Source organism: Calidris pugnax, unplaced genomic scaffold (genome assembly GCF_001431845.1).
Source record: "Calidris pugnax isolate Ruff unplaced genomic scaffold, ASM143184v1 scaffold171, whole genome shotgun sequence".
NCBI lineage: Eukaryota > Metazoa > Chordata > Aves > Charadriiformes > Scolopacidae > Calidris > Calidris pugnax.
The window spans coordinates 3827332-3853630 of NW_015091064.1; the positions used below are offsets into that span (position 1 = coordinate 3827332).

The 26299-nt window shown below is 38.5% G+C and overlaps 1 protein-coding gene across 1 annotated transcript in view; it reads right to left on the reverse strand.

Moving 5' to 3' along the window:
• MBOAT2 (membrane bound O-acyltransferase domain containing 2) overlaps positions 1 to 26299 on the reverse strand; it is an 82088-nt gene that overhangs the window by 40212 nt on the left and 15577 nt on the right. Inside the window, exon 4 of the mRNA XM_014956743.1 lies at positions 118 to 213. Within this exon, the coding sequence (XP_014812229.1) occupies positions 118 to 213 (96 nt within the window). The remainder of the gene's footprint in view (positions 1 to 117; positions 214 to 26299) is intronic.

Consider the following 26299-nt stretch of genomic DNA (forward strand, 5'->3'; position numbering starts at 1 on the left):
CAGCTTTCTGCCAAAATTTAAAAGGTTGACACACTTAACTTGGAAAAAACCAAACCAACAATAACCAAAACAGTATCACTTAAGAGGAAAAGATGGAAAGATTGTTTTTCTCCTTACCCAGAAAAATCAGCAGAATACTGTCCATAATCAAAGATATAGACTCTAGTAATTTGGCACACAGTGAGGTATCCCAAAGCAAAAACAAAGCAATACCTGGAAGGAAAATGGAAAAAACAAAAGCTTTTCAATTAAAACCCATAAACATTTCTCCATTGAATAGACTGCCTTATGTAGAGTTTAATCTCCAATTATTTCTAGTGAACATTGCATAACTGAAGTGTGTAATAACACCTTCATTCTGACTTTTTTTCGGTAATATTTATTCTATGAAAGCACATAGACATATGTTTTTAGAAGTGTGCAGTGCTAACTTACAAATTCTATTGTCATGAGCCAAAATATTTATTCACATTAATAGAGCACAGGATTTATAATTTCAAGCACCACTGTAAAAACCAGAAGTCCTATGAAGAAAAAATGGATCTTTTAAGGTGTTTTTTTTTTTTTACTTCAATGTTAATTTTTGTCTATATGAGTATAGAAATTTGGAAAATTATACATCAAACGTAATTTGCATTGAATGTATTTCTATACATTTAAAATTCAGCACCACAAATCCCATTGTTGCTGTTTTAAAAGGAACTGGAAAAGGCAATCGATTTTCATACATACACATTAAAATATCTGAATGAAAAGGAAACAAGATGCCTTTACACCTCCTGTTAAAGGTAGCCCTCAGCAATTGTAAGAAAAACACCAATAAGAACCACCTTATGTTAGTATTATAAATTTAATTTCACATATAATTTTTTCAGGTCGGGGTTGGGATTTCCCCTCTCTTTTGAAGATGTACAACAGTAGACTAGTGAGAATTGATTTGCCAATGCACCTCACAAAGCCTGTCAAATATTCGTTGCAATCAAAAAGGATGGTGAATCCCAGCAGGAGCTTAACTAATCCTTTAGGACTTTTCATATGAACTTCACAGTCTTGAACATTTCTACATAACTTCAGAAACACTTATGGTAATGAAATTAAGCACTTGTTTCGTGTTCACAAGACTAATGTGCAACCCCTACCGCAAGTCATGTTATACATTCAAAATCCAGTTAGAATGAAAATATTCATACACCAAATTGAAAATCATGACTAGGACAGGATTTAGGTGAAATAGTGAAGCACACTACAGGGACACCTCACAACATACTCTTCCTTTCTTTTCCAATTACTGTTGCAAAAAAAAAAAAAAAAAAAGTTAACATAATCAATTCTATAGTCTTAGAAATTATTCTTCAATCTGAAAGTGATATCTATTTTTGCATTGTTTTCCCTTATTTTCCAATTACTGTGTAAAAAAAAAAAAAAGGTTAACATAATCAATTCTATAGTCTTAGAAATTATTCTTCAATCTGAAAGTGATATCTATTTTTGCCACAGTTTAACCTTTAGTTAAGCATTGTGCTAGATATAAACAATTTAATATTTTAAAACATCCAACTTTCAAATTACAGATTACCTTAAGTATCAGTAGCTACATTGAACCACACCTCATGAATATTAGTAATCCAGAAACTATATTATATTGCATGGCTAATTGGTACAAAAGTGCTTATAATACAAATCAAACAAAATTATACAATAATTGGCTCATAATTATACCAAATTATTTCAGCAAGAAAAACAATTTCACACAAGTAGTATGTAGTGGACTGCGGGCACCAAGAGTATGATATAATGTAGAACTCATTTTAAAAAAATTTGGAATTAAAATTTTCCTGAGATATTTTAAGAAAAACTACCCACCCACCCCCAAATAAACAAACATCCAGGTTTCACATGAATGAGCAGTACGTGGGTTTGGTTTGCCCACGCTGAGATCAGTCCCAGTTCTTCCATTCACTAAACAATCAGTATGATTTTCAGCTTTACCAGCCTCTTGATTTATGTACTAAACAATCCAAGATCAAAAGTATCATATCCACCCATAGATACTACACTAAAAACCCACAAAAAATTAAAAGACTGTAGTTTTATTTAAGAGAAACTCATTTTATCCCCACTGGCAAGATCATGTATTTGTCAACAGTCTGTTTACAGGATATTGGATAGGTCTAGAATAAACAATTACAAAAGTGACAGTAACTACAGCTTTCATAACTTCAAATGCTCTCCATAGCAGCAATACATACTTCATTAGGACACGAGACACAGTACATTAGAGGATTAGGTACACACCCTCAAGAAGGAAGAAAACACACCAGTTTCTACCTCATACGGTTTATCATGTAAAACATTTTAGCATCAGGGAATGTGATAACCAGGGCTGTCTGTAAAGCCCTGCTGCAGAGTCTCGTTTACGTACGTTAATGCAAATTTATGACTGGATTATGTAAGGATTGCAAAGAATAGTAACCTGGATGTTGATCAACATTTAAGAACGTGAAAGGCGAAAACACTGTTGTCACCGGGACTCAAAGAATGGTTGAGATTGGGGGGGAGGGACCTCTGGAAGTCATGGGATCCATCCCCCCTGCTCAAGCAGGGCCATGTCTCTGTGTATCTCCAAGAAGGAGACTCCCCAGCCTCTCTGGGCAAGCAGTGCCACTGCCCGGTCACCATCACAGCAACCAAGTCTTTCCTCCTGCTCGGACAGTTTGATACTGCACTAAGTGAAACCTACTGTTTCAAAATCATATTTGCTTTATGTACAAGTGAGAAATACGCCTTTCTAACATGACACAACCTGGTATTATTACGTCAAAGCTTGACGTTCAAATCTAAGTAGGATAATTATACATTGCCATGTGGAAGATCAATGAGTCTATGTCAAACAGGAAAGCACTATTATACACTTTGCAAAGGCAGAGCAACAATTAAGTACTGTTTGAAATGGCTCACAATAAAACCAGGCTTGTTTCTGGACTGAGATACAGCTGGTTTTACCATTAGCAATGTCAGTAAAATAAATCACAAGAAACATATGGCAAAACTTAGGAAATAAGTGGCCAAAGTAAATATAATTAATTCCCTAAAAGTTTATTACATCGATAAAAATGAAAATCAGCATCAGGTCAGGGTAGAAGAACCACAGCAGTATGTTAGATCAGGTGGTGTTTTCCAAACAACACCAAATGAACACGGATGTTTATCCACCTTTAAAAAATATGCACCAAACCCCACAGAACTTTTGCTTTCACTTCCTTTATGCATTTTGAAAATACCCACAGTTTGCAATTCATAACGTACTATCATTTTGTAATAGGATCTTACCTGACAGTTAACTTCTAATTATTTCTAAAATATTTTATGATTTTTCATCTTACCAATGAATCAACTTTAATTTCCCTGTTAGTACTTGAGAAGAGTTGGGGGGAGTGGGTAGTTTTACAAGGTTCAATCCTTTTAACAGAATAATAGATGGCACCTTATTTGGGGTGGGACAGAGCTTTCCCAACATCTTTAAAAGGAGAAAACATCATTTGCTATGACACTTGAGCAGGAGCCCACTGGCACCTTGCCTTGAGGAAAGCCAGAAACATCTATCAGATCCAGCATCTGCTATTCTTCCCAATACTCTCTTCCAAAACCAAAACTTTGCTATGAAAAGTCAATTTAGAAAGAACAGCAACAAAACAAAGACATCCTTTCTTGCCTTCATGTTTATACAGCATTTCTCTGGTTTTGGTATCTGCTGACCAAACTGTCAGTCACCTGGGTACTTCCAGATACCCTTCAAAATAGATGTTAGTCATCACGACCTAGATAAGTGGATTTCTCACAACATTCAGTTAATATCCACACTGAAGATACAATGCAGAAATGGAAGAAAAAACCCCACCTTAAACTTCTTGCTGAGATTCCAGATTCCATTTCACAATCTAAACCAAAAGCTGTCTTCCCACAGAGCAGTGAAACTCACTGATATGTTGTGTTTAAACACAACTACAAATTTTAACTGTCTTCCAACTATGTCAGCCACCAGCTCCAAGTTACACACAGCTTGGAAGACTTCAATTTTTTAACTGATGAGGAAAACACAGGAACTTGCGACTTTCAAGTGCATCTCTGCACATTAGCTGTGCCACATCACATCCCCTGCTGGTGAGAAATGTCATCTAAGCAGGGGAAGTACAGCAGCATGTTCTCTCCAAAGGAGATGCAAAAGTTTATGTCAGCTTGCCTCATTACTGTTGTTTCTCCTGCAGGTTTGTGGTGCAACTTCTGATCATCTTGACTCTTGTACAAATCCAGCTTTGCTTAAAAAAAAATCGAGAGAGCTGAAAATGCTTTGAAAACTTTCTTAAAAGTACTCTTACTGCATGTTTCCTACCCTCTTCAAATGCTCATTCATCAAAAACACCCCTTAGATCAGAAAAATGAGTAAGATTTTGCAGAGCTCAACCACATGAAGTTTTACCCAACTACAACAAAATGAGTTACAGGCTGTACACGAATGCAACAGCTTTACCCAAGGCTACATTTTCTCCTCCAGTAGAAAACCAATTAGTCTTAAAAGTCAATGTTACTCTATACCTGCTACTTAGTGAGTAATGTTCTTATGAGCAGAACCACAGAAGTAATTCACACTGGACATGGACAACTAGAAGCAAGTCACAATATTGTTATTATTACAAATAACTTTAAGACAAACCAACCTGTAATGAACGTTGTACTATATACAATAAAAAGACAGACAGACATTCTTTGAGAATATATTTGAGTCTAATTCACAGGATCTTCATCAAAATGACCTTACTTTATCTATCAACAGATGCAAAGTCAGACATGTCTGGGAGACACTGCAGTAATAAAGTAGCAGAAAGCAGAACAGATTGTATGATGTGTCTAAATTCTCCATTAAAGTTAAAAAAAAAACAACAAGCAAACAAACAAAAAGCCCTACAAACAAAATCCAACCCAAAATAGATTTTAAGCAAACAATACAGGATAATTATACAGGAGGGCTTTTCTTGTAGAAGTCTGCCATATTATGTTTCAATTCCTTACTAATTTGAACTTCCCAGAGCACTAATATTAAATATATATCATTATATATATATATATATATTGTTCCTTTAAAAAGAAATGCGTCAAGTAAACTAACCAAAGTGTTTTTAAAAAGTATATTCTAGCATATTATACATAAAATACAACTTATACTATACACACATACATAATATATAGAAAGCACTAAGTAGTCCCTCAAAGTAGTACTCTACAGAATGCGCGTATCAAGAGAACTTTTGTTTAATTATTTTTTCAAAAAATGCAAAAGAATCTCACGTTCGCAAAGAAAATACATTGTCCTATATCGTTATTTCTTGTCCAGTCATTTTTGTCAAGTAATACTAACTATATGCAGGTAGTAAAACCTAACTTCTGTTGATTAAAGCTAAAAAGCCTCCCTCTACATGTATGTTCCTTAACATTACATGAACTTTCTTTTGGTTCCAAACGTTTTGATGGAATTCAATATACATTTTGTGTTACACTTTCTACAGCTAAACTGGAGTAGCTACATTGCATAGACTTGTGAAGTACCACTTCTGCTAACGCAGAAAGCCATCAGTTTCATCCCTGTACTACCTCTCTTTTTCATCATCCTCACAAGTTTAGCAGAGCCAACAGAACATTCTCACCAGCGCTGCTCATCTACTCCAGTGCAAAGAACAGCTGATTTAATTTTTTTCCTACAGGCAAAGTCTTTTTATCCAGCATTGCCTTATAAATGCATTTCACATGACATACCTACTGCTCTGCCCACTGCATCATGTATATCAGAGGACATAAAGGCCTCACACCAGTAGCAGCACTATATCAGGTGATGTCTCCATCTAGCCCAGGATCCAAGACTGTGTTCCTCCCAAAAGCAGCAACTAAAAAGCAGATGCCCAGGAAAGCAGATGAGCAGAACAAGCACAGAAACTACTCCCCAGCATTCTCCCCAACTCAAATCCTAAGCACCTTAAAGGCCTAGGTTCAACCATGGCACCCACACATTTAATAGCCCTCAGCATACTGCTCCTCTGTCAACTTTTTGCTCCAAAGCACACCCACATCTTTACCACCCTCTCTCGCTCCGAATGCACTTAAGACCTGGTAATTTCTACATTTTCAGCATAACTACGTACAAATTTGATAGCACAGAATGAACCAGCATAAGCTGCTTATATAAGGCTTCCATAGCTTTATATTCCGCAGTTTAACGGCAGAACCCCCAGCTTTTAACTGTGTCCCTCAGAAATTTTGGGATGCTGGCTAAGAAAAAGCAAGAACATCCATAGGGTAATTCTAGAGCTTTGTACCCATGGATGGCCAAGCCGAGCAGCACATAGGCCCAGGGTAACCATAACACGCATTAGCTGACTGCATTTGCATAACCAGAGGTGGGAGTTGCTATTTTGTTTGATTTTACACTTTTGGGGGGCTCAGCATCTTAGTCAGAAAATATTTGGTCAAGTACCTACCATACCTATCTCTGTTTACACAAAATACAGCAAAAATAGAACTGCGACCTTGACAAAGGCAGGCTTTGGGAGATGTCATAACAGCTTCTGTTATTTTAGGCTCTTCCCATGCAGTGGAAGGACACCACCACAGTATGCTATTTTGCTGGAAGAAACTTAAATAAACCAATCAACGCAGGGCAATTTTTCACCAGTTAGGCAGCACATACTATGGATTTAGCCTTGAAATAAAGGTTTCATATCCAGTCAAGATTCCCTCCTTCCATTACATTAAGAAATAAGACGATTTAAACAAAAAAATAAAATGTGCAATTATTCGGTTTCAAACAGCAGACCTGACCACCATGTAACATTAAACTGCTTTGATTTTTAGAAAAGGTGACAGAATAGCCTCCGAGTCTTCCCATGCCTTGTTCTGAAAGCTGGGTTTGTTTGTTTGTTTTTCCTCCTGCTTGTGCCAACATAAAGAAACCTAAAAAATAATTACATTCTTATTTCTAGGGTCAGAACGGAATTCTTATCAAAATGCAGTTATATTAATTGTTTTATTTCTGATGAGCATAATTAGTTTTCACTGTTCATATGAAAAAAAAAAAAATCAACTCTATGCAGATAGAGCATACAATATTTGTTTGCAAGCCTTCAGAGGGAAAAATATACGTCAAGCAAAAAGGTCCAAAGTGCTAAGCTAAACATCTATCTAATTCTGTAATCATCAAGTACAAGCCAATAAAAATACTGATTAGAATTAGCTTAGTTTTGACTAACAGTCACAAGGTAAGCTAGCCTGCCCCAACCTGCTGTTGTAACACCAAGAAGATTATTTACACAATTCCAGTTCAAACTATAGATGCTCTATTGACATACATCAATATGTCAGCACGCTGAGCTGGTCAGCATGTGTCGACACCTCCAGATGTCTATAGCATGTCTATGTTGGGTTTTGCTCAGCCAGTAGAGAAAAGGTTACCCAGGCCCATCCAGTTCCTGTGTACAACCACACACACACAGCCGTAGGACACGAGGCTTCATTAGCTCAAGTGCACCCAGAACCATTTGCGATGGTTTTGCTTGTTTTGTTTACTAGAGATTCCCTGCAGACATTATCACTTGCCTAACGTATTTTGATGTTTTGCTACCTAATGGCAAGATAATGGCTTGGTAAAGTAAATCTTGAAGGAAGCTGAATTAAATTATTGTTCCATTTATAGCTACAGGTCATATTCCAAATGCAACATTGATATGACAAATACAACACAAATATTCTTGTCAAAATGGGTACTAAAAACTTGGTATTTTCCACATGCTCCCTAAAGTTCATATTCTCTCCCTTTCCGACCTCTTACTTTTCTCCCTCCAAATCTGGAACATCTCAAGGACGAGGAGATGAGCTTCAGGCTCTCATACAAAGGAGAAACATCATCTACAGCTAAAGGAGAGGCCGGGGGGGGGAGGGTGCTTTCATTTCTTCCATCCCAGGGAAGAAATATGTTGTGCACTTCATTTTTCCTCTAAGTCTCCAGAGGAACATGGAACCAGGAAGGGTGGGAATAAAAAAATTGATTTTATCCCTTAGATTCAGAGCTGAAGTTGACCCTGTCCAAAATCTAAATGTTAAACTGGGATGAGACACGAGAGGTCACCCAAGTTCTCTCTCACCTGAAAAACTCAGACTCAGAGCTGAAGTTGACCCTGTCCAAAATCTAAATGTTAAACTGGGATGAGACACGAGAGGTCACCCAAGTTCTCTCTCACCTGAAAAACCATAGCATCAACCCCTGTTTCTGCAATCGCTTAAAAGTATAACAGTAAACAATGCAGAAAAGAGCACCAGACCTGACCTTTTTAAGAAATAGACAATAGTACATAGCACTTCAAAACACACACACATAAGAAAGCCTAACAGCTTCACAACACAAAATACGTAGAGGTAGAACTCCCCGATGCTGGAATCTGCCTTACAAACCCAGATGAAGGAAGAACATTCTTGACACATCTTCTGACAAAGATGAATACTCGTAAGTCAGAAATAAATCAGCTGCTATATTGCACAAACACTTCTCTTCTGCTGTTGTGGTTTTTCATCCATTCAGCCATTTTTCTATATAATATTGGCCTAGCTATATGATGTTCCAGCATCACAGCATGCAAGCATTTTTTATCCTTCCTCCTTCTCCCATGTGATACTAAGTAACCTTCTTTCAAAGACTAGAACCATGCCCAGTATCTTTACTTTTGCAAACCAGCAGAAATACATAGAAAATGGGTCTCCTTTTAGGAGCTAGGCAGCAACACAACTTCTGTAGAATATTTTTAATGAAATAAAGATGTTATTACAGAGCATTGACAATAATAGGATTATTGAAAGTAGTAATCTGAAGCACAGCCCTACTAGCCATAGTAGTTTAGCAACTGTAACCTAGAAGTGCTAAACAAAAAATATTTTGCAAGACTTCTGTTTGAGTGGACAGAAGGCTTCATCCAAGAACTCACAGCCAGTAAAACAGAACACGTTCTCTGCTGGCAAAATCATGGACAGATCAATCATTAAACCCACTACTGCCGTAAACTCGGTACTTGGCAAGTCTCATCTTGGCCAAAGATAAAAGCGAGCTGTTATTTTCATTCACCCACTCATCACCCTGCTCCAGACACACACCCCCCTCGTGCCCCACATCCCCAGCTGTGGTTACTTCCCTGCCTGCAGAGCAGAAGACATTCCCAGCTGTCTCAGCCCCCCAAGCTCCGCTGTGACTCCACATCCTCTGCCTGGAGACACAACACCTGAGACAGAGCAACAGCGTGACCGCAACACCTCCGGGAGAGGCGGGGGCCGGGGGGGCCGTGATGCCAGCTGGAATTGGTGCTCAGCCAGGCAGGAGACATTTTCTGCATGTGTTAGGGATGGCAGCAGCTGGGAAACATACGGGATGCGATTTGCTGAGAAGGTGGTTGTGCAGCCAGGAGCAGCACACGGGGCAGCTAGCAGATTAATCAACAACCCAAAGCCCTGCAAGGTGCAATACGCACAGTGAAAGTCCACAGGAACCAAATTTAGTTACAGGAACAGGTATTTGAATGATGCCAATATCAAAGGAAAGCCAGGAGTTTGCGTTAACAACCTAACACATCCGGCACACAGCTGCATTTCCCTTTAATCATTTATCAGAACAAAATGCCCTCTTTTACAGATGTACTTAGCAGAGGGGACAACAGTGCCGTATTTCCCAATCTATTTCTTGCTTCACCTTCAGGAAGGAATCAAACAATTCTCTGATTTCAACTGGCCACCGAGTCGACTGCAAGTCCCACAGCTTGTCTGACCTGCCCCAAAGCTGCAGCCCTGTTCCTTCCCAAGCTGTTCACATCACCTTGCAAACAGACATGCATCTCAAGTAGCACAACATTTGGAAACAAGCTTTTCTGAAAAAAAAAATAAAAATCTGATTTACTTAAAATAAAGCTTAACATTCCAACATTTAACATTCCTTTAACGTGGAAAACGAAATGCCTGCTTTGCTCCAACATTTAACATTCCTTTAACGTGGAAAGACCTAGCCTTTCCAATGACTTGTTTGTTTATGTCCAATTTTCTCTCCTCCCCAACTCTCCCACCCCCAAGCCAAGTTTAAGTACAACAACTACACAAAAATTTCATATTTTCTACATGCTTTAATCAATGCATGGCACTTGACATTCACATGATGCATCAACTCACCACTGTCACAGTATTTGTCATATGCTCTGGCAGAATCACATGTAGAGATGCAAGTCAGCTGTTTCCTGCTCCCAGCCTGGAGAAAAACCTGTCAGCAGCTCCATTTTCTCTGCTCCACGGTGATGCCTGACACAGGTTGCTCCTGAATACAGGATGGCAATTTCTATTCTCATGCAGATTTCTTTCCTTCCTCCTAACAGAAACACTACTGAATATTTCCAGGGGTGAATTTGAGATACTCCACAAGAGGAATGATATGCAATAGAAATGGCATGGCAAGAAAGCAATTCTCAGCTAGAGTGAGTTCTCTGCATAATGGTTATTTGTGGCAGACAATAATCCTACTATACACTCACAAGGAAATGCTTCAGCTTGATGGTTGTGAAGAATCAGTACCTGTAGACTATTGCATGCAAGTACACAAGGAACTCATTATGAAAAAAAGCCTTATATTTATTTATGGAACTTGTTTCCTTCTTCCAGTTAACAATGGGAAACCAAAAAAAAGAAATTTAACTACTCAGTGACAGTCCAAGCCATGGCACAATCACCCATGGAAATGTCACACATTAACCCCAGGCAAACAATAATTATTCCAAGCGGCATTTATGATCTCTGTGTTAGCAAATAACTGTATTGTCATAGTATATATTTATATATCACACATATAAACTATATCTTTTTTTTAGTTTTGATTTACTTGGATACTGTCTTGATCCTATCTCCATACACATTTGAACTTCCCTGCACAGCTGCTGAACTGCTTCACTCTGCTTTGTAGTCTCCCGGCTCTTCAGTAAAGATGTACAAACCCTCTGGTGTTTGTGATCTTCTAATACCCTTGAAAATTTTCCCTCTAAATGCCTAGAGCCATCAAATTATCTCACAATTAACTTTTTTTTTTTTTTAAATCAGAGCTGCTCAGTTTCTTCCAGACAAAATATCCACATGACCTGTCCCAAACAACGTATCGTAAAGTAAACTAGCAAACACTTTTGGATAGATTCAACCACGATATATGCCAGTGGAAGAGGCTACATTTCTGTATAAATACAGTTTTTGTGTCAATGCTAAGAAGCATAATGAATGTCAGGTTATACATCAATTATCCTTTGAGATATGAAATCAAAATCATGAATTATTCACCTATACCCATATTAGTACCATTTGCCTATCACTCCTCATCAAGGCTTTCCATTACCTTCTCGAATTATTCTCTCTCTCATATTTCCTAAAACTCACTACAGACCTCAACTTTCAATTCACTGAATTTATATAATTGAGGGAAGTCACTTAAAATTCTCTCAAGGAAATAAATAATAATCTCACTTCATCAATTCCATTCTCCCAGTATTCAAGCACTTCTCATACTCACAATCAAGAATTTTCCTCATAATACTGGTTTATTGCAGTTTGTACAAATAGGGATATGACCAAATACAACAAGCCATTCTTTATACAAGCTAAGACCGGTTTTTTTTCCTTGTCACAAATAGAGTGCCCAAGCAAATGAACTTCTTGCTCCCAAATCTTTTGTAACACTGACTTATCAATGTACAAAATCTTTTGCTGCCAGCAGGACTGCCTGGAGGCTGTGAGTGACACGAAAGGAAGGTATCTGCAATCATTTCACCAGCTCAAAGCTTCCTTTGTGAAAGTTCTCTTTACTTAAATTCCTTTATCTACAGGTAATGAAAAAGTCACAAGAGACAGTTCTAGAGAGACACTTAGGAATTTTAAACTTGAACTACCAAAAAAAAAAACTGAGAAGAGAGTTTGTCTCGATTTGTATTTTTACTTGTATTTTTCATACTAGTCTGAATTAAAAAATATGCTCAAATTTCTTTTTAATCAGAATTCTAGACATTATGCAGTGAAAACCTCTGGATTTAGACTATTAAAAGCCAAATATTATCACTCAGAAGTTTGTTAAACTTACGGCAACAGTCAACAAAGCAATTTACATGAAATAGTTTATACCTGTGTGTTCATAGCAAGAAATACACATTACATACATGTCAAAGCAGATGACCATTATTACAGTGGCAAAGGTCCCACTGCACATTAGACAGTTCACCATAACACCAGTCAACAGTCAGCGCAGACAGGCAGAAAGATCCCAGAAGAGAACAGCCCGGGAGACCCAGCACAGACTCATCATACAATTACAAAAACCAAGATCCACAAATGCAAGTGTTCCTATTTATATAGTTGTTCTTTAGCCGTTCAAATTCCTATTGTATAAATCCACAGAACCTTGATATTTAGGAGCTAAGTTTCCAGAGCCGTTTCAATCCTTCTCCCTGCCCCATCTATAAAACACGAATAGAAACACTTACCTAGTTCACAAGAGCATTCTATGAGTAAGTGTGTTAAAGATTAGGACTCACAGAACTGTTTTATGGTCACTGTTACAGGAACACCTAAACACTAAACTTGCCTACGCTCCAAAACAAGTTCCATTAGAAAGCATTCAACATATGTATAAATTCTGTTCAAGTTAATTAAAATCACTACATTTCAGATAGAAGAGAACTTGAAATTTCATTCTAAGCATGTTATACTCCACACTGTAACCCTTCAAGCCTAAAAATAGCGTGATTGCCAGTCAGCCAGAAATTTAGCATGCATCCAGAAGCTCCTACGCTGCACTTGCCAGGAATGTCAAGACTTTGAAAAATCACATATATTATAACAATCAAGACAAACTAATCTGTAATACAAGCACACAGTGCATGCTCTCTGATTATTCATTACCATGATGCTTGGCAGTGTCACTGCAGTTAAGCTTCCTTCTGTGTTTTCATTATAAACAAAATTTGAACAAAAGTAAAAAAAAAAACCCAACAGTTTAACATGTTTAGGGTTTATGACACTTATTAGTGACTAAAGAATGCGAGAAGTGGACTGTATCTTTTAAGTGAACCGAACTCCATACTGTTTTGGCCACCAAAATCCATAGGTATCTATATAGTCACAGATTGGAGTAATGAGAGCTACCCTGTAAGGGGTCTGAATCAGTTGTATTCTATTCATGGGGAATATAAATACAATGTGTTTTATTTCGATTTTTTGTCTTAGTTATTTGATTATCAGTTATGCTTTTGGAATGTGACTAAATGTCATTGCTTGATCTTAAGACCACCAGGCATCCCTCCAGCCAGGACTAAATTTAAATTGCTACTCGAGACTCAAAGTCCTAGCACTGCAACCATTTATAATTCTCTTGCTCTACTAGTAATCACTCTCCTCCCACCTCTAGTTGTTGGAATAGTTGAGAAAGCATTATGTAAAGACAGTATTAGCCTGAAAAAATATTCTGTTCAGGCCTTTTTGTTACTTAGAAAATTTAAGTGGCATTAGTTTAGGGAAAAAAAAAGAAAAGTCAAGATGGAATGTTCTTCAAACTTCTGCTAGGTGTTAGGGGCAAATATGGTTTGCTATAACACCATTTCACATAGTCTTACACCAGCACACACATTCAAACTAGAAAGAGGCGAGAGGGGGAAAAAAAAAAAAAGTTGGTGGCAGCCTTGTGAGAAGAGCAGAGAATCAAAAACAAGCAAACAGATTTTAAGATTCATATTTTGCTTTGGTGAGTTCAGCCAAATGCCAGAACCTTGTCGTGCTTCGTTGCTGGAGATGCAAAGATAACAAGGAAAGCGTAGAATGAAAAAGGACAGGGGAAAAAAATAATCAACAGAAGTTGTCATGGGAAAAAGTATTCTACTTCAAGCAGCATCAACTGTAAATGACACCTACAAGCTTCATTCAAGGTCCACTTTGATCTTTTATAGCTCTACTCCTAGCTGATTAGTAGCTTGAAGAAGAGCATAGGAATGGGGATGGTTATCCAGACCCAACAGAAAAAAGTCTGAGTAACCTCATCTGACCCCATCGCTTTGAGCAGGAGGCTGGATCAGAGACCTCTTGAGCTCCCTTCCACCTGCAACTTCTCATTCTATAAATTTATTCAGTTTACTTAACTGTTAATTTAACAGTTTATTTAACAGTTAATTTTGTAAGATAAGACGTGGTAAAGAAAATGAGCAACTTCTACTAAAGTTTGCCATCAAATAAGAACATAGCTGCATTCCAAGCATAAAATAGCAGTGTCAATAGTAGCAATGAGCATAAAATACTAGTGTCAAAAACAAGTTCATTTTCCTCAAATAATCAAAATGCTTCATAGCACTTGTGAGAGAGGAGAGCGGCATGAGAGGAGTACCACAGGATGCAGGGGGAAGCAGACCTCACTGAAAGAAGTTGCACTGCAGTGATCAACACTGGAGCACAACCGAGATGTTGCCACATGGGATATATGCAACAACGATAATGCTTTTGCACATAGTTTCATCTGTATAGTGTCTATACATCACCATATAGTAAGTTATAAAATATTGCTGTATTTATGGAACTGTACTATAAGCACTGGGCTTTAAAAATCCAGTATGTTAATTTATGTAATAGTAGAAACGTGTACCTCCTATACAAACTTGTGAATTCTTAAAACGTGAATTTAAATAGAAGATTCTATTGCACAGCAAGCACCACAGTTAAATCTCAGATTTCTCTTACTGCCCTAACTACCAAACTATTTACTCCCAAATTCACATTTTTAAGTCACAGAAGTCTGTAACTATGAGAGCAAATGTGTCATTCCAACCTTCAGTATAGGTGGCAGACACTGTAGAAATATCCACATTTTTACTAAAGATGCCAAATATTTGTAAAGATACTTTGAAAGAAATAACTGGGGAAGTGACAGGGGAGCATCTGTGGGGCAAGGACTCAAAAAAAAATTTGCTTTTACAATCATATGTTCTACCAGTCATTACAATTTGCTGTGGGAAACCACCATTAAAGAAATCTCCACATGTGTATTCCCCAAACAACTTTGAGAAAGACAGGAATTTTGCAAAGCACCTAGAATTAGCCACGGTTATAAGATTACATGTCTGGATCCTCCCCCCATTCCCAATAAAAAGCTTTCTAGAAGTGTTACGTGTGTTTTATTTGGGGCGGGGGGAACACAACACAACAAAACAAACCCCATGCACACACACATATTACTAGAACAAGAACTAGAAGTTTAAATTTTAAACAGAAAAATCTTGAGAGCAAGTAGGGCAGACAGAACAAAAAGCACATCCCTCCCTCTGTTCATTGTGTCCTTGGCAGACGGAACCGTACTTCCAGCCAATTCTACTATTTTCTGAACGGTGGCGGATTCTGCTCAATTAACCCCAGTCCCTCAGAAGGGTTCCCTGTCCCCTCTGAGGCCCAGTCGCCCACCCCGGCCCCTCACTGAGGCCTCGCAACTTCTAGATGAGCTGTGGGCATCAGCAGCTCCCTCTGCCACCCTCCTTTCACCACACTTCAGCCATTGCTCAGTCCCTTCATCCCTACGCAAGCTCTTGAAGGAAGAAGCAATTTCCCTCTCCATACAAGAGATCCACCTATCCTTCTCTTAAAAGGGAGAAACGAGTCACGATGCATTTTGTTCACCGCAATTTATTTTGGTACCTCTTGGGCAATTTTTGGTTTACATAAAGGATCAAACCAATCACTCCCTCAACTCAGTATCCTTGTCAGAAGCAGGTAAATCAGAAGCAGTTGCGAGAACCACATGGCACAGTAGAAAATACCTGGTTAGAAGACAAATGTTACTCTCACAGTGAAAGAATGGGAGGTCCATCAGGAGATCTATTAAAAAGGCAAAAAACAGGTGGGCATAACAAGAAATAATGCCAGGAATATATTGGCAATTGGAAGGGACCTCAAAGATCATCGTGTTCCAAGCCCCCTGCCATGGGCAGGGACACCTCCCACTAGACTTGGTTGCTCAAACCCCCATTTCCTACGGTCTTGGACCACAGAACATCCTAGAAAATTCAGGTCTAGATTTTCACTATGGACTGAGATAGAAGCAAACCCTTGCACCTTTTGGAAGTGGAATTTTAAAAGCAATTTGGTTTTACATTCTTCAAGAGAGAAAAGTTAACTTAGGTACTAAGCTAAATGGAGCTTAGTCATATTTAATAATTATCCACTGAGGAAAAAAAAGTTAGCATGGATAAGATTTCCTCAAAACTAGAAAAAAAGGGCTAAGGTTCCTTAGCACCTTGTCTTTAAAAGTAGAAAGGGGAGCTCAGAAAATGATAGACCTGTAAACTTACCCAGTATATATTATAAACACCTAGAATGTAAACAGTGCAACACAACTGAGCCAAAGGCTCATCCAGAACTAGAACTATCAAAATATCCTATTTCTAATGACTTGATGAGTATAATTAACAGACATGATCTGCCATACAAGGCCCACCATGCACATCCAAAGCCTAATGACTCCCATGATCAAAGGTAGCCTATTAGCAGAGGCAGCAGGAGGCAGGGGGATGCACACAGCCAGTTACTGTGGCTTAACCCTCACCCTCCAGTTGCTGGAGACGACCTGCCAATATCCAGATTGTACCAAAAAAAAAAAAAAAAAGGTATTGATGAAACACCATCAAATCATAAGGATGTATCAGATACGGTTCTACTAACTCAAACGTATCAAAACAACAGGGAATATCTATTAGGTATTTTGGTATCAGTAAGTGCACTAATTAAATCTGCAGGTGGACGTTAAATTATAAAAACTGCAAACATTTAGTTGATCAGAAAAGCAACTTACGTGGAAAAAAAAATTAAGAAAGGCTTAAAAGCATCAGATGGAGTTGAAATAAATTGTGTAATGCACAATTTTGGCTGTAAATAATCAATCATACAAATCTGTAATGGAAACCAACTATTAGGTAGCATTAGAGCAGAAAAGGATCTGTGGAAAGTCACAGCATCACAGAACAGACAGAATAAGCTTTTTACTGCGCTTAGCATTACAAATACCTCAACCTGTTTTGAAAAGCACATCTCCAAAATGACGTAGAACAACTGAAAGAAGTCCAAATGCAGCTACACAAAAAATGGAAAGAGGCCTTGAAAACACAACCTGAGGAGAGATTTAAATAGACCTGTTCTGGCTCTACCAGACTGAGACAATTTAAATAGAAGAACTGCTGCAAAAAGCAAGAGAATACACTTCCCTACACAGATGAATGGGATCAAACTACAGAAGGCTTAGGCTAAATTTAGGCTAATTTCTAGGACAACCTAACCACAAGTACAGTTAAGCACCTATACATATTGCCTAACAAGACTGGAAACTCTGTAGATTTTTTTTTTATTATTATTATTTTTAAAAGATCTCAAATTGCCTTTGATTAAGGGTCCAGATAAACTCTCAAATCCCTTCCAGCCTCCTCTTCCAGAATGCTATTATCATGTTTTGTTTCACAAATAAACATTTTTAGAAATGAGAGAAAAGGAATCTGCCTAAAATATGATCCGGTATGTAGATTTGAAAAAACATCCGTATTTAAAGTATTTATAATTTAGAGTCTGTTAAGAGCTCAGATGCAATAAAGAGGAAAAACAGCTGTGGGAGCCAGTCAAGATGCTGATGATCTGGCAAGATAAACTGAAGAACAGGAATGAGAGAGACACACCCCTGGGAGTTGTCTGTGTCCCCTAACATATTTTAGTACTCCTCAGATTTCTTTTAAGTATTTCCAGTCTTGTCAAACCAAGGTTGCCTTTGCTGCAAAGATGCCACACTTTGCATTATTAGTCACATATCTCTTTTTTACCACATATTCCATACTCATTAAATGTTGTTTAAGGAGCTCAGCTGTGCTGTGAGAGCTGGCAGTCTGCACCTCTCTTATCTCCTGATCAATGCCAACAAATATTTTCGAGTGAGAATGAGGCTTTAGCCCAAGTAATTTCAGAAACACTTGTTTGGTAAGAGGGAGGTAACCCACAGCCTTTTTTTGAATCTTCTACTTTACAGATTGTTCAAATACTTTGTGTATCAAATTTCTTTGCAATAAGCCACAGAACTCATCATGCAAATGCAAAAATAAGATGTAAGCAACATAGAAAACTGAACTGAACTGAAGTTCTCACACTCACACTTTTTTCTTTCTATATCTCTCTCGTGTATATGCTTTTCTCCTGGAAAAGCCAGATGGAACGCTTCTTATTAATACCTTTAGGAAAGCAGGGACTGCACGAAAAAGGACAAAATCTCTGAAGAGATTAAGAAATCCAAGTTCTGTGCTTAGGATACTGGATTCCTTAATTTCCATAAAAAAGGGCAGAAAACAATGAGCAAGATGCAAACATAGTAATAGAACTATGGCATTTGAGTCAATACCTTCCTAAATGAGGATATAAAGTTTGTGGCCAAAGCAACATTGACTGCAATCCTCCATGAGGCAAGTTATTCCTAAAACCTTCATAAGCATAAGAAAAAAAAAACCACCCCAAACATGCATATTTGCCTCACGAACAGATGTAAAGAAGTTGTGGAATAAAAACTTGAAAGTTACATTCCATCAAAAGCTTTTGCTCCTCCTCCTTGAGCAGAGATCTTGGAGTCTGCAGCCGAACTGCACCCACACGTTGATTCTCACAAGACATGCCCTGATCAACGCAGTAAGAAGGAAGCAGCCAGAGAAGCATGAAGAAAGATGAAGGCTTCTTCCTTCAAAAATGGCACTTCCAGGAGTGTTCATCTGTTGACATAAGTTTTACTGTTTTCTCCTTTTGAGCAACCAGGAGAAGACAGTGCAGGAAGAAATGAAATATTGTTTCTGGTCTACTCCTGCCTATTCATGTTGGTCTCTGCATGCCCTATCCAGTCTGCCATAGGGTATAAAAATCAAAATTACAGTAATGCACTTCAATACAGAAGCTTTCTTTGCTTTTAAGAAAAAAAAAAGAAAACAAAACCAACAATCCAAAACAAAACAAAAGAAAAAAGAAAACTCAAAACACAGTAAGTTTAAAGTTCTTGTAATATTCTTTAGCTCAGAAAAAGCCTTTGGTTTCCAATTAACATTTTAATAGTGACAAATCATCAAGAAGCAATCTCTTTCTAAAGTCTAAGCTCATCTAAAAGGAAGGTTTTTACTTGTTTCCTTTAAATGGTAACCTCCATAGTAGTAGCTGGTCAGCAGACTTTCTGCACCCTGAATTTCAGTCAGCTTTGTGTCCTACTCCAATACCCTGGAACAGAACAGCCAGATGTCTGAAATCATTTCTAGGTCATCAAGGAAGTCCAGAAATGCTCTCTTGCTATCAAGAAATATTTCCTATGAATTTGGAGCTCTATATATGCAACCTCTAGAAATCATATTTCATTGTATTTATCTAGTTCAAGTAGCAGGGAGATCTGAAGTTTCATGAATGATATAATATCTTTCATTACTGCAGCCAAATAATGTCTAAAATAGCCTATGACATTTAAACGGTAAAGCTGCTGGTCTCCTTTTAGAAATTAAATCACCCCCTCCCCAAGGTTTAACTGGAAAACATGATGCAAAGATTATTTTTTTAAAAACCAACAAACTATATTTGTAGAAAAAAGTAACAGCTACCAAAGCCCATATGTAAACTAAGTAAGACAGAGGACCTTCTCCCTACATTTTCACCTTTCACGTTGCACCTCCCTCTTCTTAGCTTCTGCTGTGCTGAACTATGTCAGACTAAAATGACGAACACACACGCAAGGATTTGTGGGGGTTTATTTTCTTGTTGTTGTTTGTTTTGGCAGGTTTTTGGGTTGGTTTTTTTTGTTGGGATTTTTTTGTTTGGTTTTTGAGGGGTTGCGAGATTTTTATTGTTTGTCTGTGTTGTAAAAAAAAAAAAAAAACCCATAAACAACTAAGACATCCTAGCAAGGAAGATTATCTCAAAATGATCTTTTAAAAGAACTCTAAAGGAAATGAGATTCTGGTACATACTCTGATAGCATCATGTATTTGAGAGAGTAGTTAATCCCTTCGAAAAGAAGAACTGGAGCATTAAAGTAATTTGGAAGCAGTTGGTTCTTTAACTAATACTGTCCTACACATATTATCACAAAAGCCTGGAAAAGACACGCAATAACGTCTTTCCTGCCTGAAGCCAAAAGGGTCTTTCCTCTGCCCAAACTTAGGTCAGAGATTGACCTGCAGAAAATGTTTCTGACAGATGTGGGTACAAGAAAACACAAGAGCACTAAGTACATACCAGTCAGATAAATATCACCAGATCAAATCCAAGAAAAATGAACGCACCATTCACAAACTGGGGAGCACAGAAAGGCACGGGAGTTCAACAGACAGAAGGTGGAGGCACCACACAAGGTTCTACAGAAGGATGGGAGAGGCAGGCAGCAAGTGGAAGGAAAACAGCAAGGAGCTGCAGAGGGTCACAGGAATGGAATCATTAGTGCGTTCTCAGAATGGAAACACTAAAATGAGGAGCTGATCCTTGGAAATCTGCAAGTGTCTTAAGGTATCGCTCTAGAACTAAGAGGTTAAAAAGCAAAAATTGAACATGCAATAAAACAAACCAGTATGGCCTCAAATACAGTAAACAAGCAAATAAATGCTGTGGCTAGAAAGATTTGTACAAAAGCAAGTTGGGATTGTTTCAAAACTGATAGACTTTGGTATCTTAATAGGGCTTTCTTGAGTGAAAACAATGGGGTGCTTGTTTTCCAAAGGAAAAGTTCCTTCTATGTAGGTAACAGCCTACTTCCAAGACGAGCCGGCAGCGTGCCCTTACCTCAAACGGGATCCCGGGCTGCGTGAGGCACAGCACTGCCAGCAAGGCAAGGGAGGTGGCCCGTCCCCTCCATCCAGCACTGGTGAGGCCACACCTGGGAGTCCAGTGCTGGGTTTTCCAGTACAAGGGAGACATGGACATACTGGAGAGAGGTCAACAAATGGCCACTAAGCATCACTTTTATGAGAATAGGCTGAGAGAGCTGGGGACTGCTCAGCCTTGAGAAGAGAAGGCTCAGGGGATCCCATCAACGTACAAAAATACCTGAAGGGAGGGTGCAAACATGACAGAGCCAAGCTCTTTTCAGTGGTGCCCAGTGACAGGACCAGAGGCACGGGGCACAAACTGAAACACAGGAGGTGCTGTCTGAATGGCAAGAAACACTTTTTTGCTGTGAGGGTGACCAAACACTGGCATAGGTTCCCTAGGGATGTTGTGGAGTGCCCCTCCTTGAAGACCTTCAAAAGCCATCCAGACATGGTCCTGGACAAATGACTCTAGGTGGCCCTGCTGAATTTCCTTCCAAACTCAACCATTCTCTGATTCTGCAAAGACTTTGCAGACAAAGACAAAGCTGGTGAGGGGGCTGGAAAACAAATCGTATGAGGAGCGGCTGAGGGCATTGGGACTGTTTAGTACGAGGAAGAGGAGGCTGAGGGGAGACCTCATCACTCTCTACAACTACATGAAAGGACACTATAGAGAGGTTGGTGCTGGTCTCTTCTCACAGGTAATTAGTGACAGAACGAGAGGGAATGGCTTCAAGCTCCAACAGGGTAGGTTTAGATTGAACATTAGGAAGGAATTTTTCACCGAAAGAGTGATAGGGCATTGGAACAGGCTGCCCAGGGAGGTGGTGGAGTCACCATCCCTGGCTGTGTTTAAGGGCCGTTTAGATGCAGTGCTAAGGGACATGGTGTAGGGGATGACTTTGTAGAGTAGGGTAGATGGTTGGACTCGATGATCCCAAGGGTCTCTTCCAACCTAGACGATTCTATGATTCTATGACTTTGCAGCCTATTACAATTAATAAAACAGATTATTTCAGGTAAGCATCAGAAAACTAGGACTTGTTCCTCTATGAGCCAGTCCTGGAATGCCAAGCCCAAAATTTTGCTGTTAGAAAATAAGATGCTGACAAAACAGCCAAAGCAACCAGAACAAAGCTTCAGGAGAAGGTTCACTGTTGAGCCTTTAGCAAGAACTGTCTGGCTTTTGTTGAGGCTACCACTCATTTACTCCCTCTGCCTCCTCAGATCTCTTGGCATCTAAAACATCCAGCAAACAGCATCCATCTGGCAGGAGTCCCATTCTGGAATTTTTCAGGCTCCCTCTAAGAGATGGGGTACTCTGAACTTCTCCAGCAAAACTAATCAATGTTTGCATTTGTAAAAGATTCTCTTTGACAAAGAATCTGTAACTGACCACACTAATAGTTCAAGGATTGTCCACTGAAGTTACCCAATGACTCAAAGATAAGAGACCAACAGGTCAGGATAACAATAAATACACAAAGTCCATAATTTAAATACTAATTATTCTGTTCAGGTTGCTTGGTCTCCTCCTTCCCATCCCATCTTCACTCAACAACTGAGTAAACCACAGGTTGCAGTAGTTACCTGTTAATCACTACCTACTGCAACTCCTGAACATACCAGCACACAGGGACAGGAACACCGCAAGAATCTCACTGCCAAGTGACATAAGGAAAGTGACCTATACAGGTTGGTCAGGTATCTGCTCAGTGACTTGATCAAATGCCATTTCAAACATATGTCATCACTTTACGTGTCCTGCAACATGGAAACTGAGGCAACGTACCCAGAACAAACCACATAGAACAATTAAGACACTGAAACTTGATCCTTCACTGTCTGCAAATGCACAGGAACATTGTGGCAGACCATCTGCTCATTGCTCACATATTTTCACTCTTACTATGAAAAAATAAGGAAAGAAAATAAAATACGTGATTATGCAACACTAGAGAAATACACTATGGATAATCAGATAATGGTTTCATTTCACAATGAACACAAGTACACAGCAGGTCATTACCATTCTGATAAAAAAATACTTTAAACAACTGACTCTCAGTGCTGATCTGAAGAGTAAGCTTCCAAAAATCATCTTGGATAATAGCTGTTCCTACATCTAGTTTACACTTACGGCAGAAGATTCAGAAGATTAAGATCAATTTGACTTCTTAATTGATTCTGCTTACAAACACAAGAAGGTGATGCTTATGAGGAACGGATGTATTAGTCAACACTGGTATTACTTCTACCATTGCCCCTTTCACCAATTTCAGAAAGCATCACTTCCCTCAATCCAGTGCATTATTAACTGCTAAAATATATGGGATTTACTAATTCCAGCAAAATGATCTCTTCTACCATAAGAACTGCACAGGGACTATATCTAGAATTCTCTTCCAGAACAGAATAGAATTTCAGTTGGAAAGGACCTACAACAATCATCCAGCCCAACTGCCTGACCAATTCAGGGCTGACCAAAAGTTAAAGCATGTTAAGGGTATTGTCCAAACACCTCTCAAATACTGACAGGCTTGGGGCATCCTCATTTATTAGAGGATAGGGCTGAGGAGCAGAAATCATTTCAGAATCTTGAGGTACTTGCAATTCTACACTGCAAAGGGAATACCTTCTCAGGATCTTTGAAAAATGCCCTGAGTGGTTATAGGAATAGCAAAGCATAGCTGGCACAACAAATTAAACCCAATCTGCTGCTAGGTGCCTTAGGCTCCTTTATTTAGACCCTTCTACTGTTTATACAAATTGTGCCACATACACTAATTGCTCAAATATGAAGTGTGGAAAAATGCCAGAGAAACCAAGCAGTTTCCAAACCAACATCAGAACAAAGCTTTATTTCAACTCACTTTTCAGAAGCCACCTATGAACTAAGTTTTGCTTTCACAGCCTTTTGAAAGATTTAGCAGCTTAGCTACTTCAGTTTGGAGATATCCTGCCTGGATACGGATGTTGTTACTTCAGATATGTACAACACAGCAAAACCTGCTATTTTGCTCTCCAGAAGTTAGGAAGGATGAAGAAACCACCAGAGGTTTGATAGCAGCTCTCCCATTCTTCTGGAAAGTCCCCTCAGGCCCAGTAATATAATATACCACATGACATTCATGTAGACTGATTCTAATTTTGTTACCATATAAAGTGGTAAGAAGTTATCGTGGGGACAATTCTTAAGAAACTGCAACTACATTGCTTACAGGAATATCTGAGGCAAACCTTCCAGTGAAACTACTGCAGTCACGATAACTGAGAAACAACACTGTCAAGATCCCAGTTTTAGATGAATGTCCTCTGCCTGCAGAAGAATGTACCCATGGCATTTAGTGATCAGCCTTCCAGAGCACCAGGGTCACATAAAGAAAGCAAGCCAGAGGACCCAGGACTTGGAGACAAAAAGTGAATACTGCTCATCAATGACATCTACCTCCATCTTGTGGGAAAAAAAAAAAAAGATGGCTTTAAAGGTTTTTTCTTTTGATTCATTAAAATACATTTACCAAGGTTTAGCTGGCACCTATATACCTTATATTGGGAAATGACAGAATCTTACGAATTCTCACTATAGACATACCACCTCATTCATACCTCACAAGATATTCCTTAAAGCCCTCAATAGATTGTGAGTTGCTTTGAAGACAAAAAGCTTTCTAAGGAAGCAATAATACCAATCACAAAAAATTAGCACTCAATATCAAAGCCAGCAGACAGTGAGTTTCCAGGATAAGGGATTTAAATCATCATAGACACTCCTAGAAAGGGCAGAATACCAAGAAAAAGAAATCCAGTTACATGATTTTTGTTTAAAATAATGCATTGCTTGTATGCATTGTGCATTTCCATGTGATACGATCTATTAATAAAACAGCTTATTCATTCTAAGTATAGACTAAAATACCCAGACCCTTCTTTTGCAAACCTACTGACTTCACAGTTCCTGTTGTGCCTGTGATTAGTAATGACTGTGCAAACTGCTTAGCACTTGGCTATACTAAGCATTTTTCATTTCATCCCCAGTTTTGAAGATTAACACCACACTACATTATGCAAGGTACTTGCCTCTTCTTACCAGACACAGACACACAGCAAACGAGCTACAGTACCTATAGCCAAAATTTCCCAGAAAACAGAACACCCAAAGCTCCACTATCACTTAAGTCATATTTAAGATGGGAATCATAGAGTCATTTACAGCATCCTTGTTTATTTACCCACTTCTCTTTCAACATAATCAAGTGCAACTTTTAAACTGCAAAGTTTGAAATCTACTGTCATAAAACAGTAAGCTTCCCAGCTAAAACCTATGCCAACCAAAATAGAAGGAAATAGGACTTCTTATACCTAGACCTCTTAAAACTTCCAGGCAATTCATCCACGCTGAAGAGAGTGTAAGTAAATCCCTTACATATCTTCCCATGGCACGGAAGAAAAGAATGGATTTCTTGTTTGAATACTGGAAACACATTTGTTTTCAAACGCAATTGAGAAGTGAATTGAAAGTAAAACCAAACTTGAAGTATCAAATACTCCCCCTGTTATTTATTACTCAGCTCAGCTTCCACCTGTTTCTACTGACTTAAAGACACAAGAGTTACAGACTTTCTCTTGGCATAGTCTTTTGTGTTTCGCCCCTACAGCCCTTTTCATTATTGATACTATCACTTATAAAACAGAAGGACAGCAAGACAGACCACTACTTACTTGTTGCTACCAAAATAATTGTCTCAACTGCAGTTCTTTTATTTCACTTCAAATTGAAATGAGTCTAATATATTTAACAATGAAATTTGATAATACTGTGCAGTTATTGGGTGGGGAGATATTAAGGAATAATAAAAGCTTTTGTAGCAAGTCCAGATCAGAAAACTAAGCTGCATGAAGTCACCTCAAATAAATTTTAAGCTATAATCGACACTGAAGCAAGACACCAAAAGGAAATGGCTGGCGTGCTTCTGACAACTGGAGCTACCCAGGATCATGTTCGCATTAAGAAGACTTGGGTTTCACAGAGCAACCTGCTCCGGTTGATCCTGCTTTGAACAGGGGGGGTTGAACTCGGAAATACTTCCCTCCTCAGTTATTCTGTGATCTCATCTTTGATTTCTAGAAGAGGCATTTGACCTGCAAACCCAATCAGCTTTAAAAGCTATACAAAGCTTATTAATATGTTTAATTGAGACACTGGATTTTAAACTGAAGCAGCCTGTATTTTTTAAATATCAATGCTTTTTACTTACATCCACCTTCCCTTAAAGGAAACAAAACACAAACAGATCTTTTTCAGTAACAAAAAGGGTTGTCATCTTTTACTTCAAATTTCTTTCAGCTCCAACCCAGACACTTTA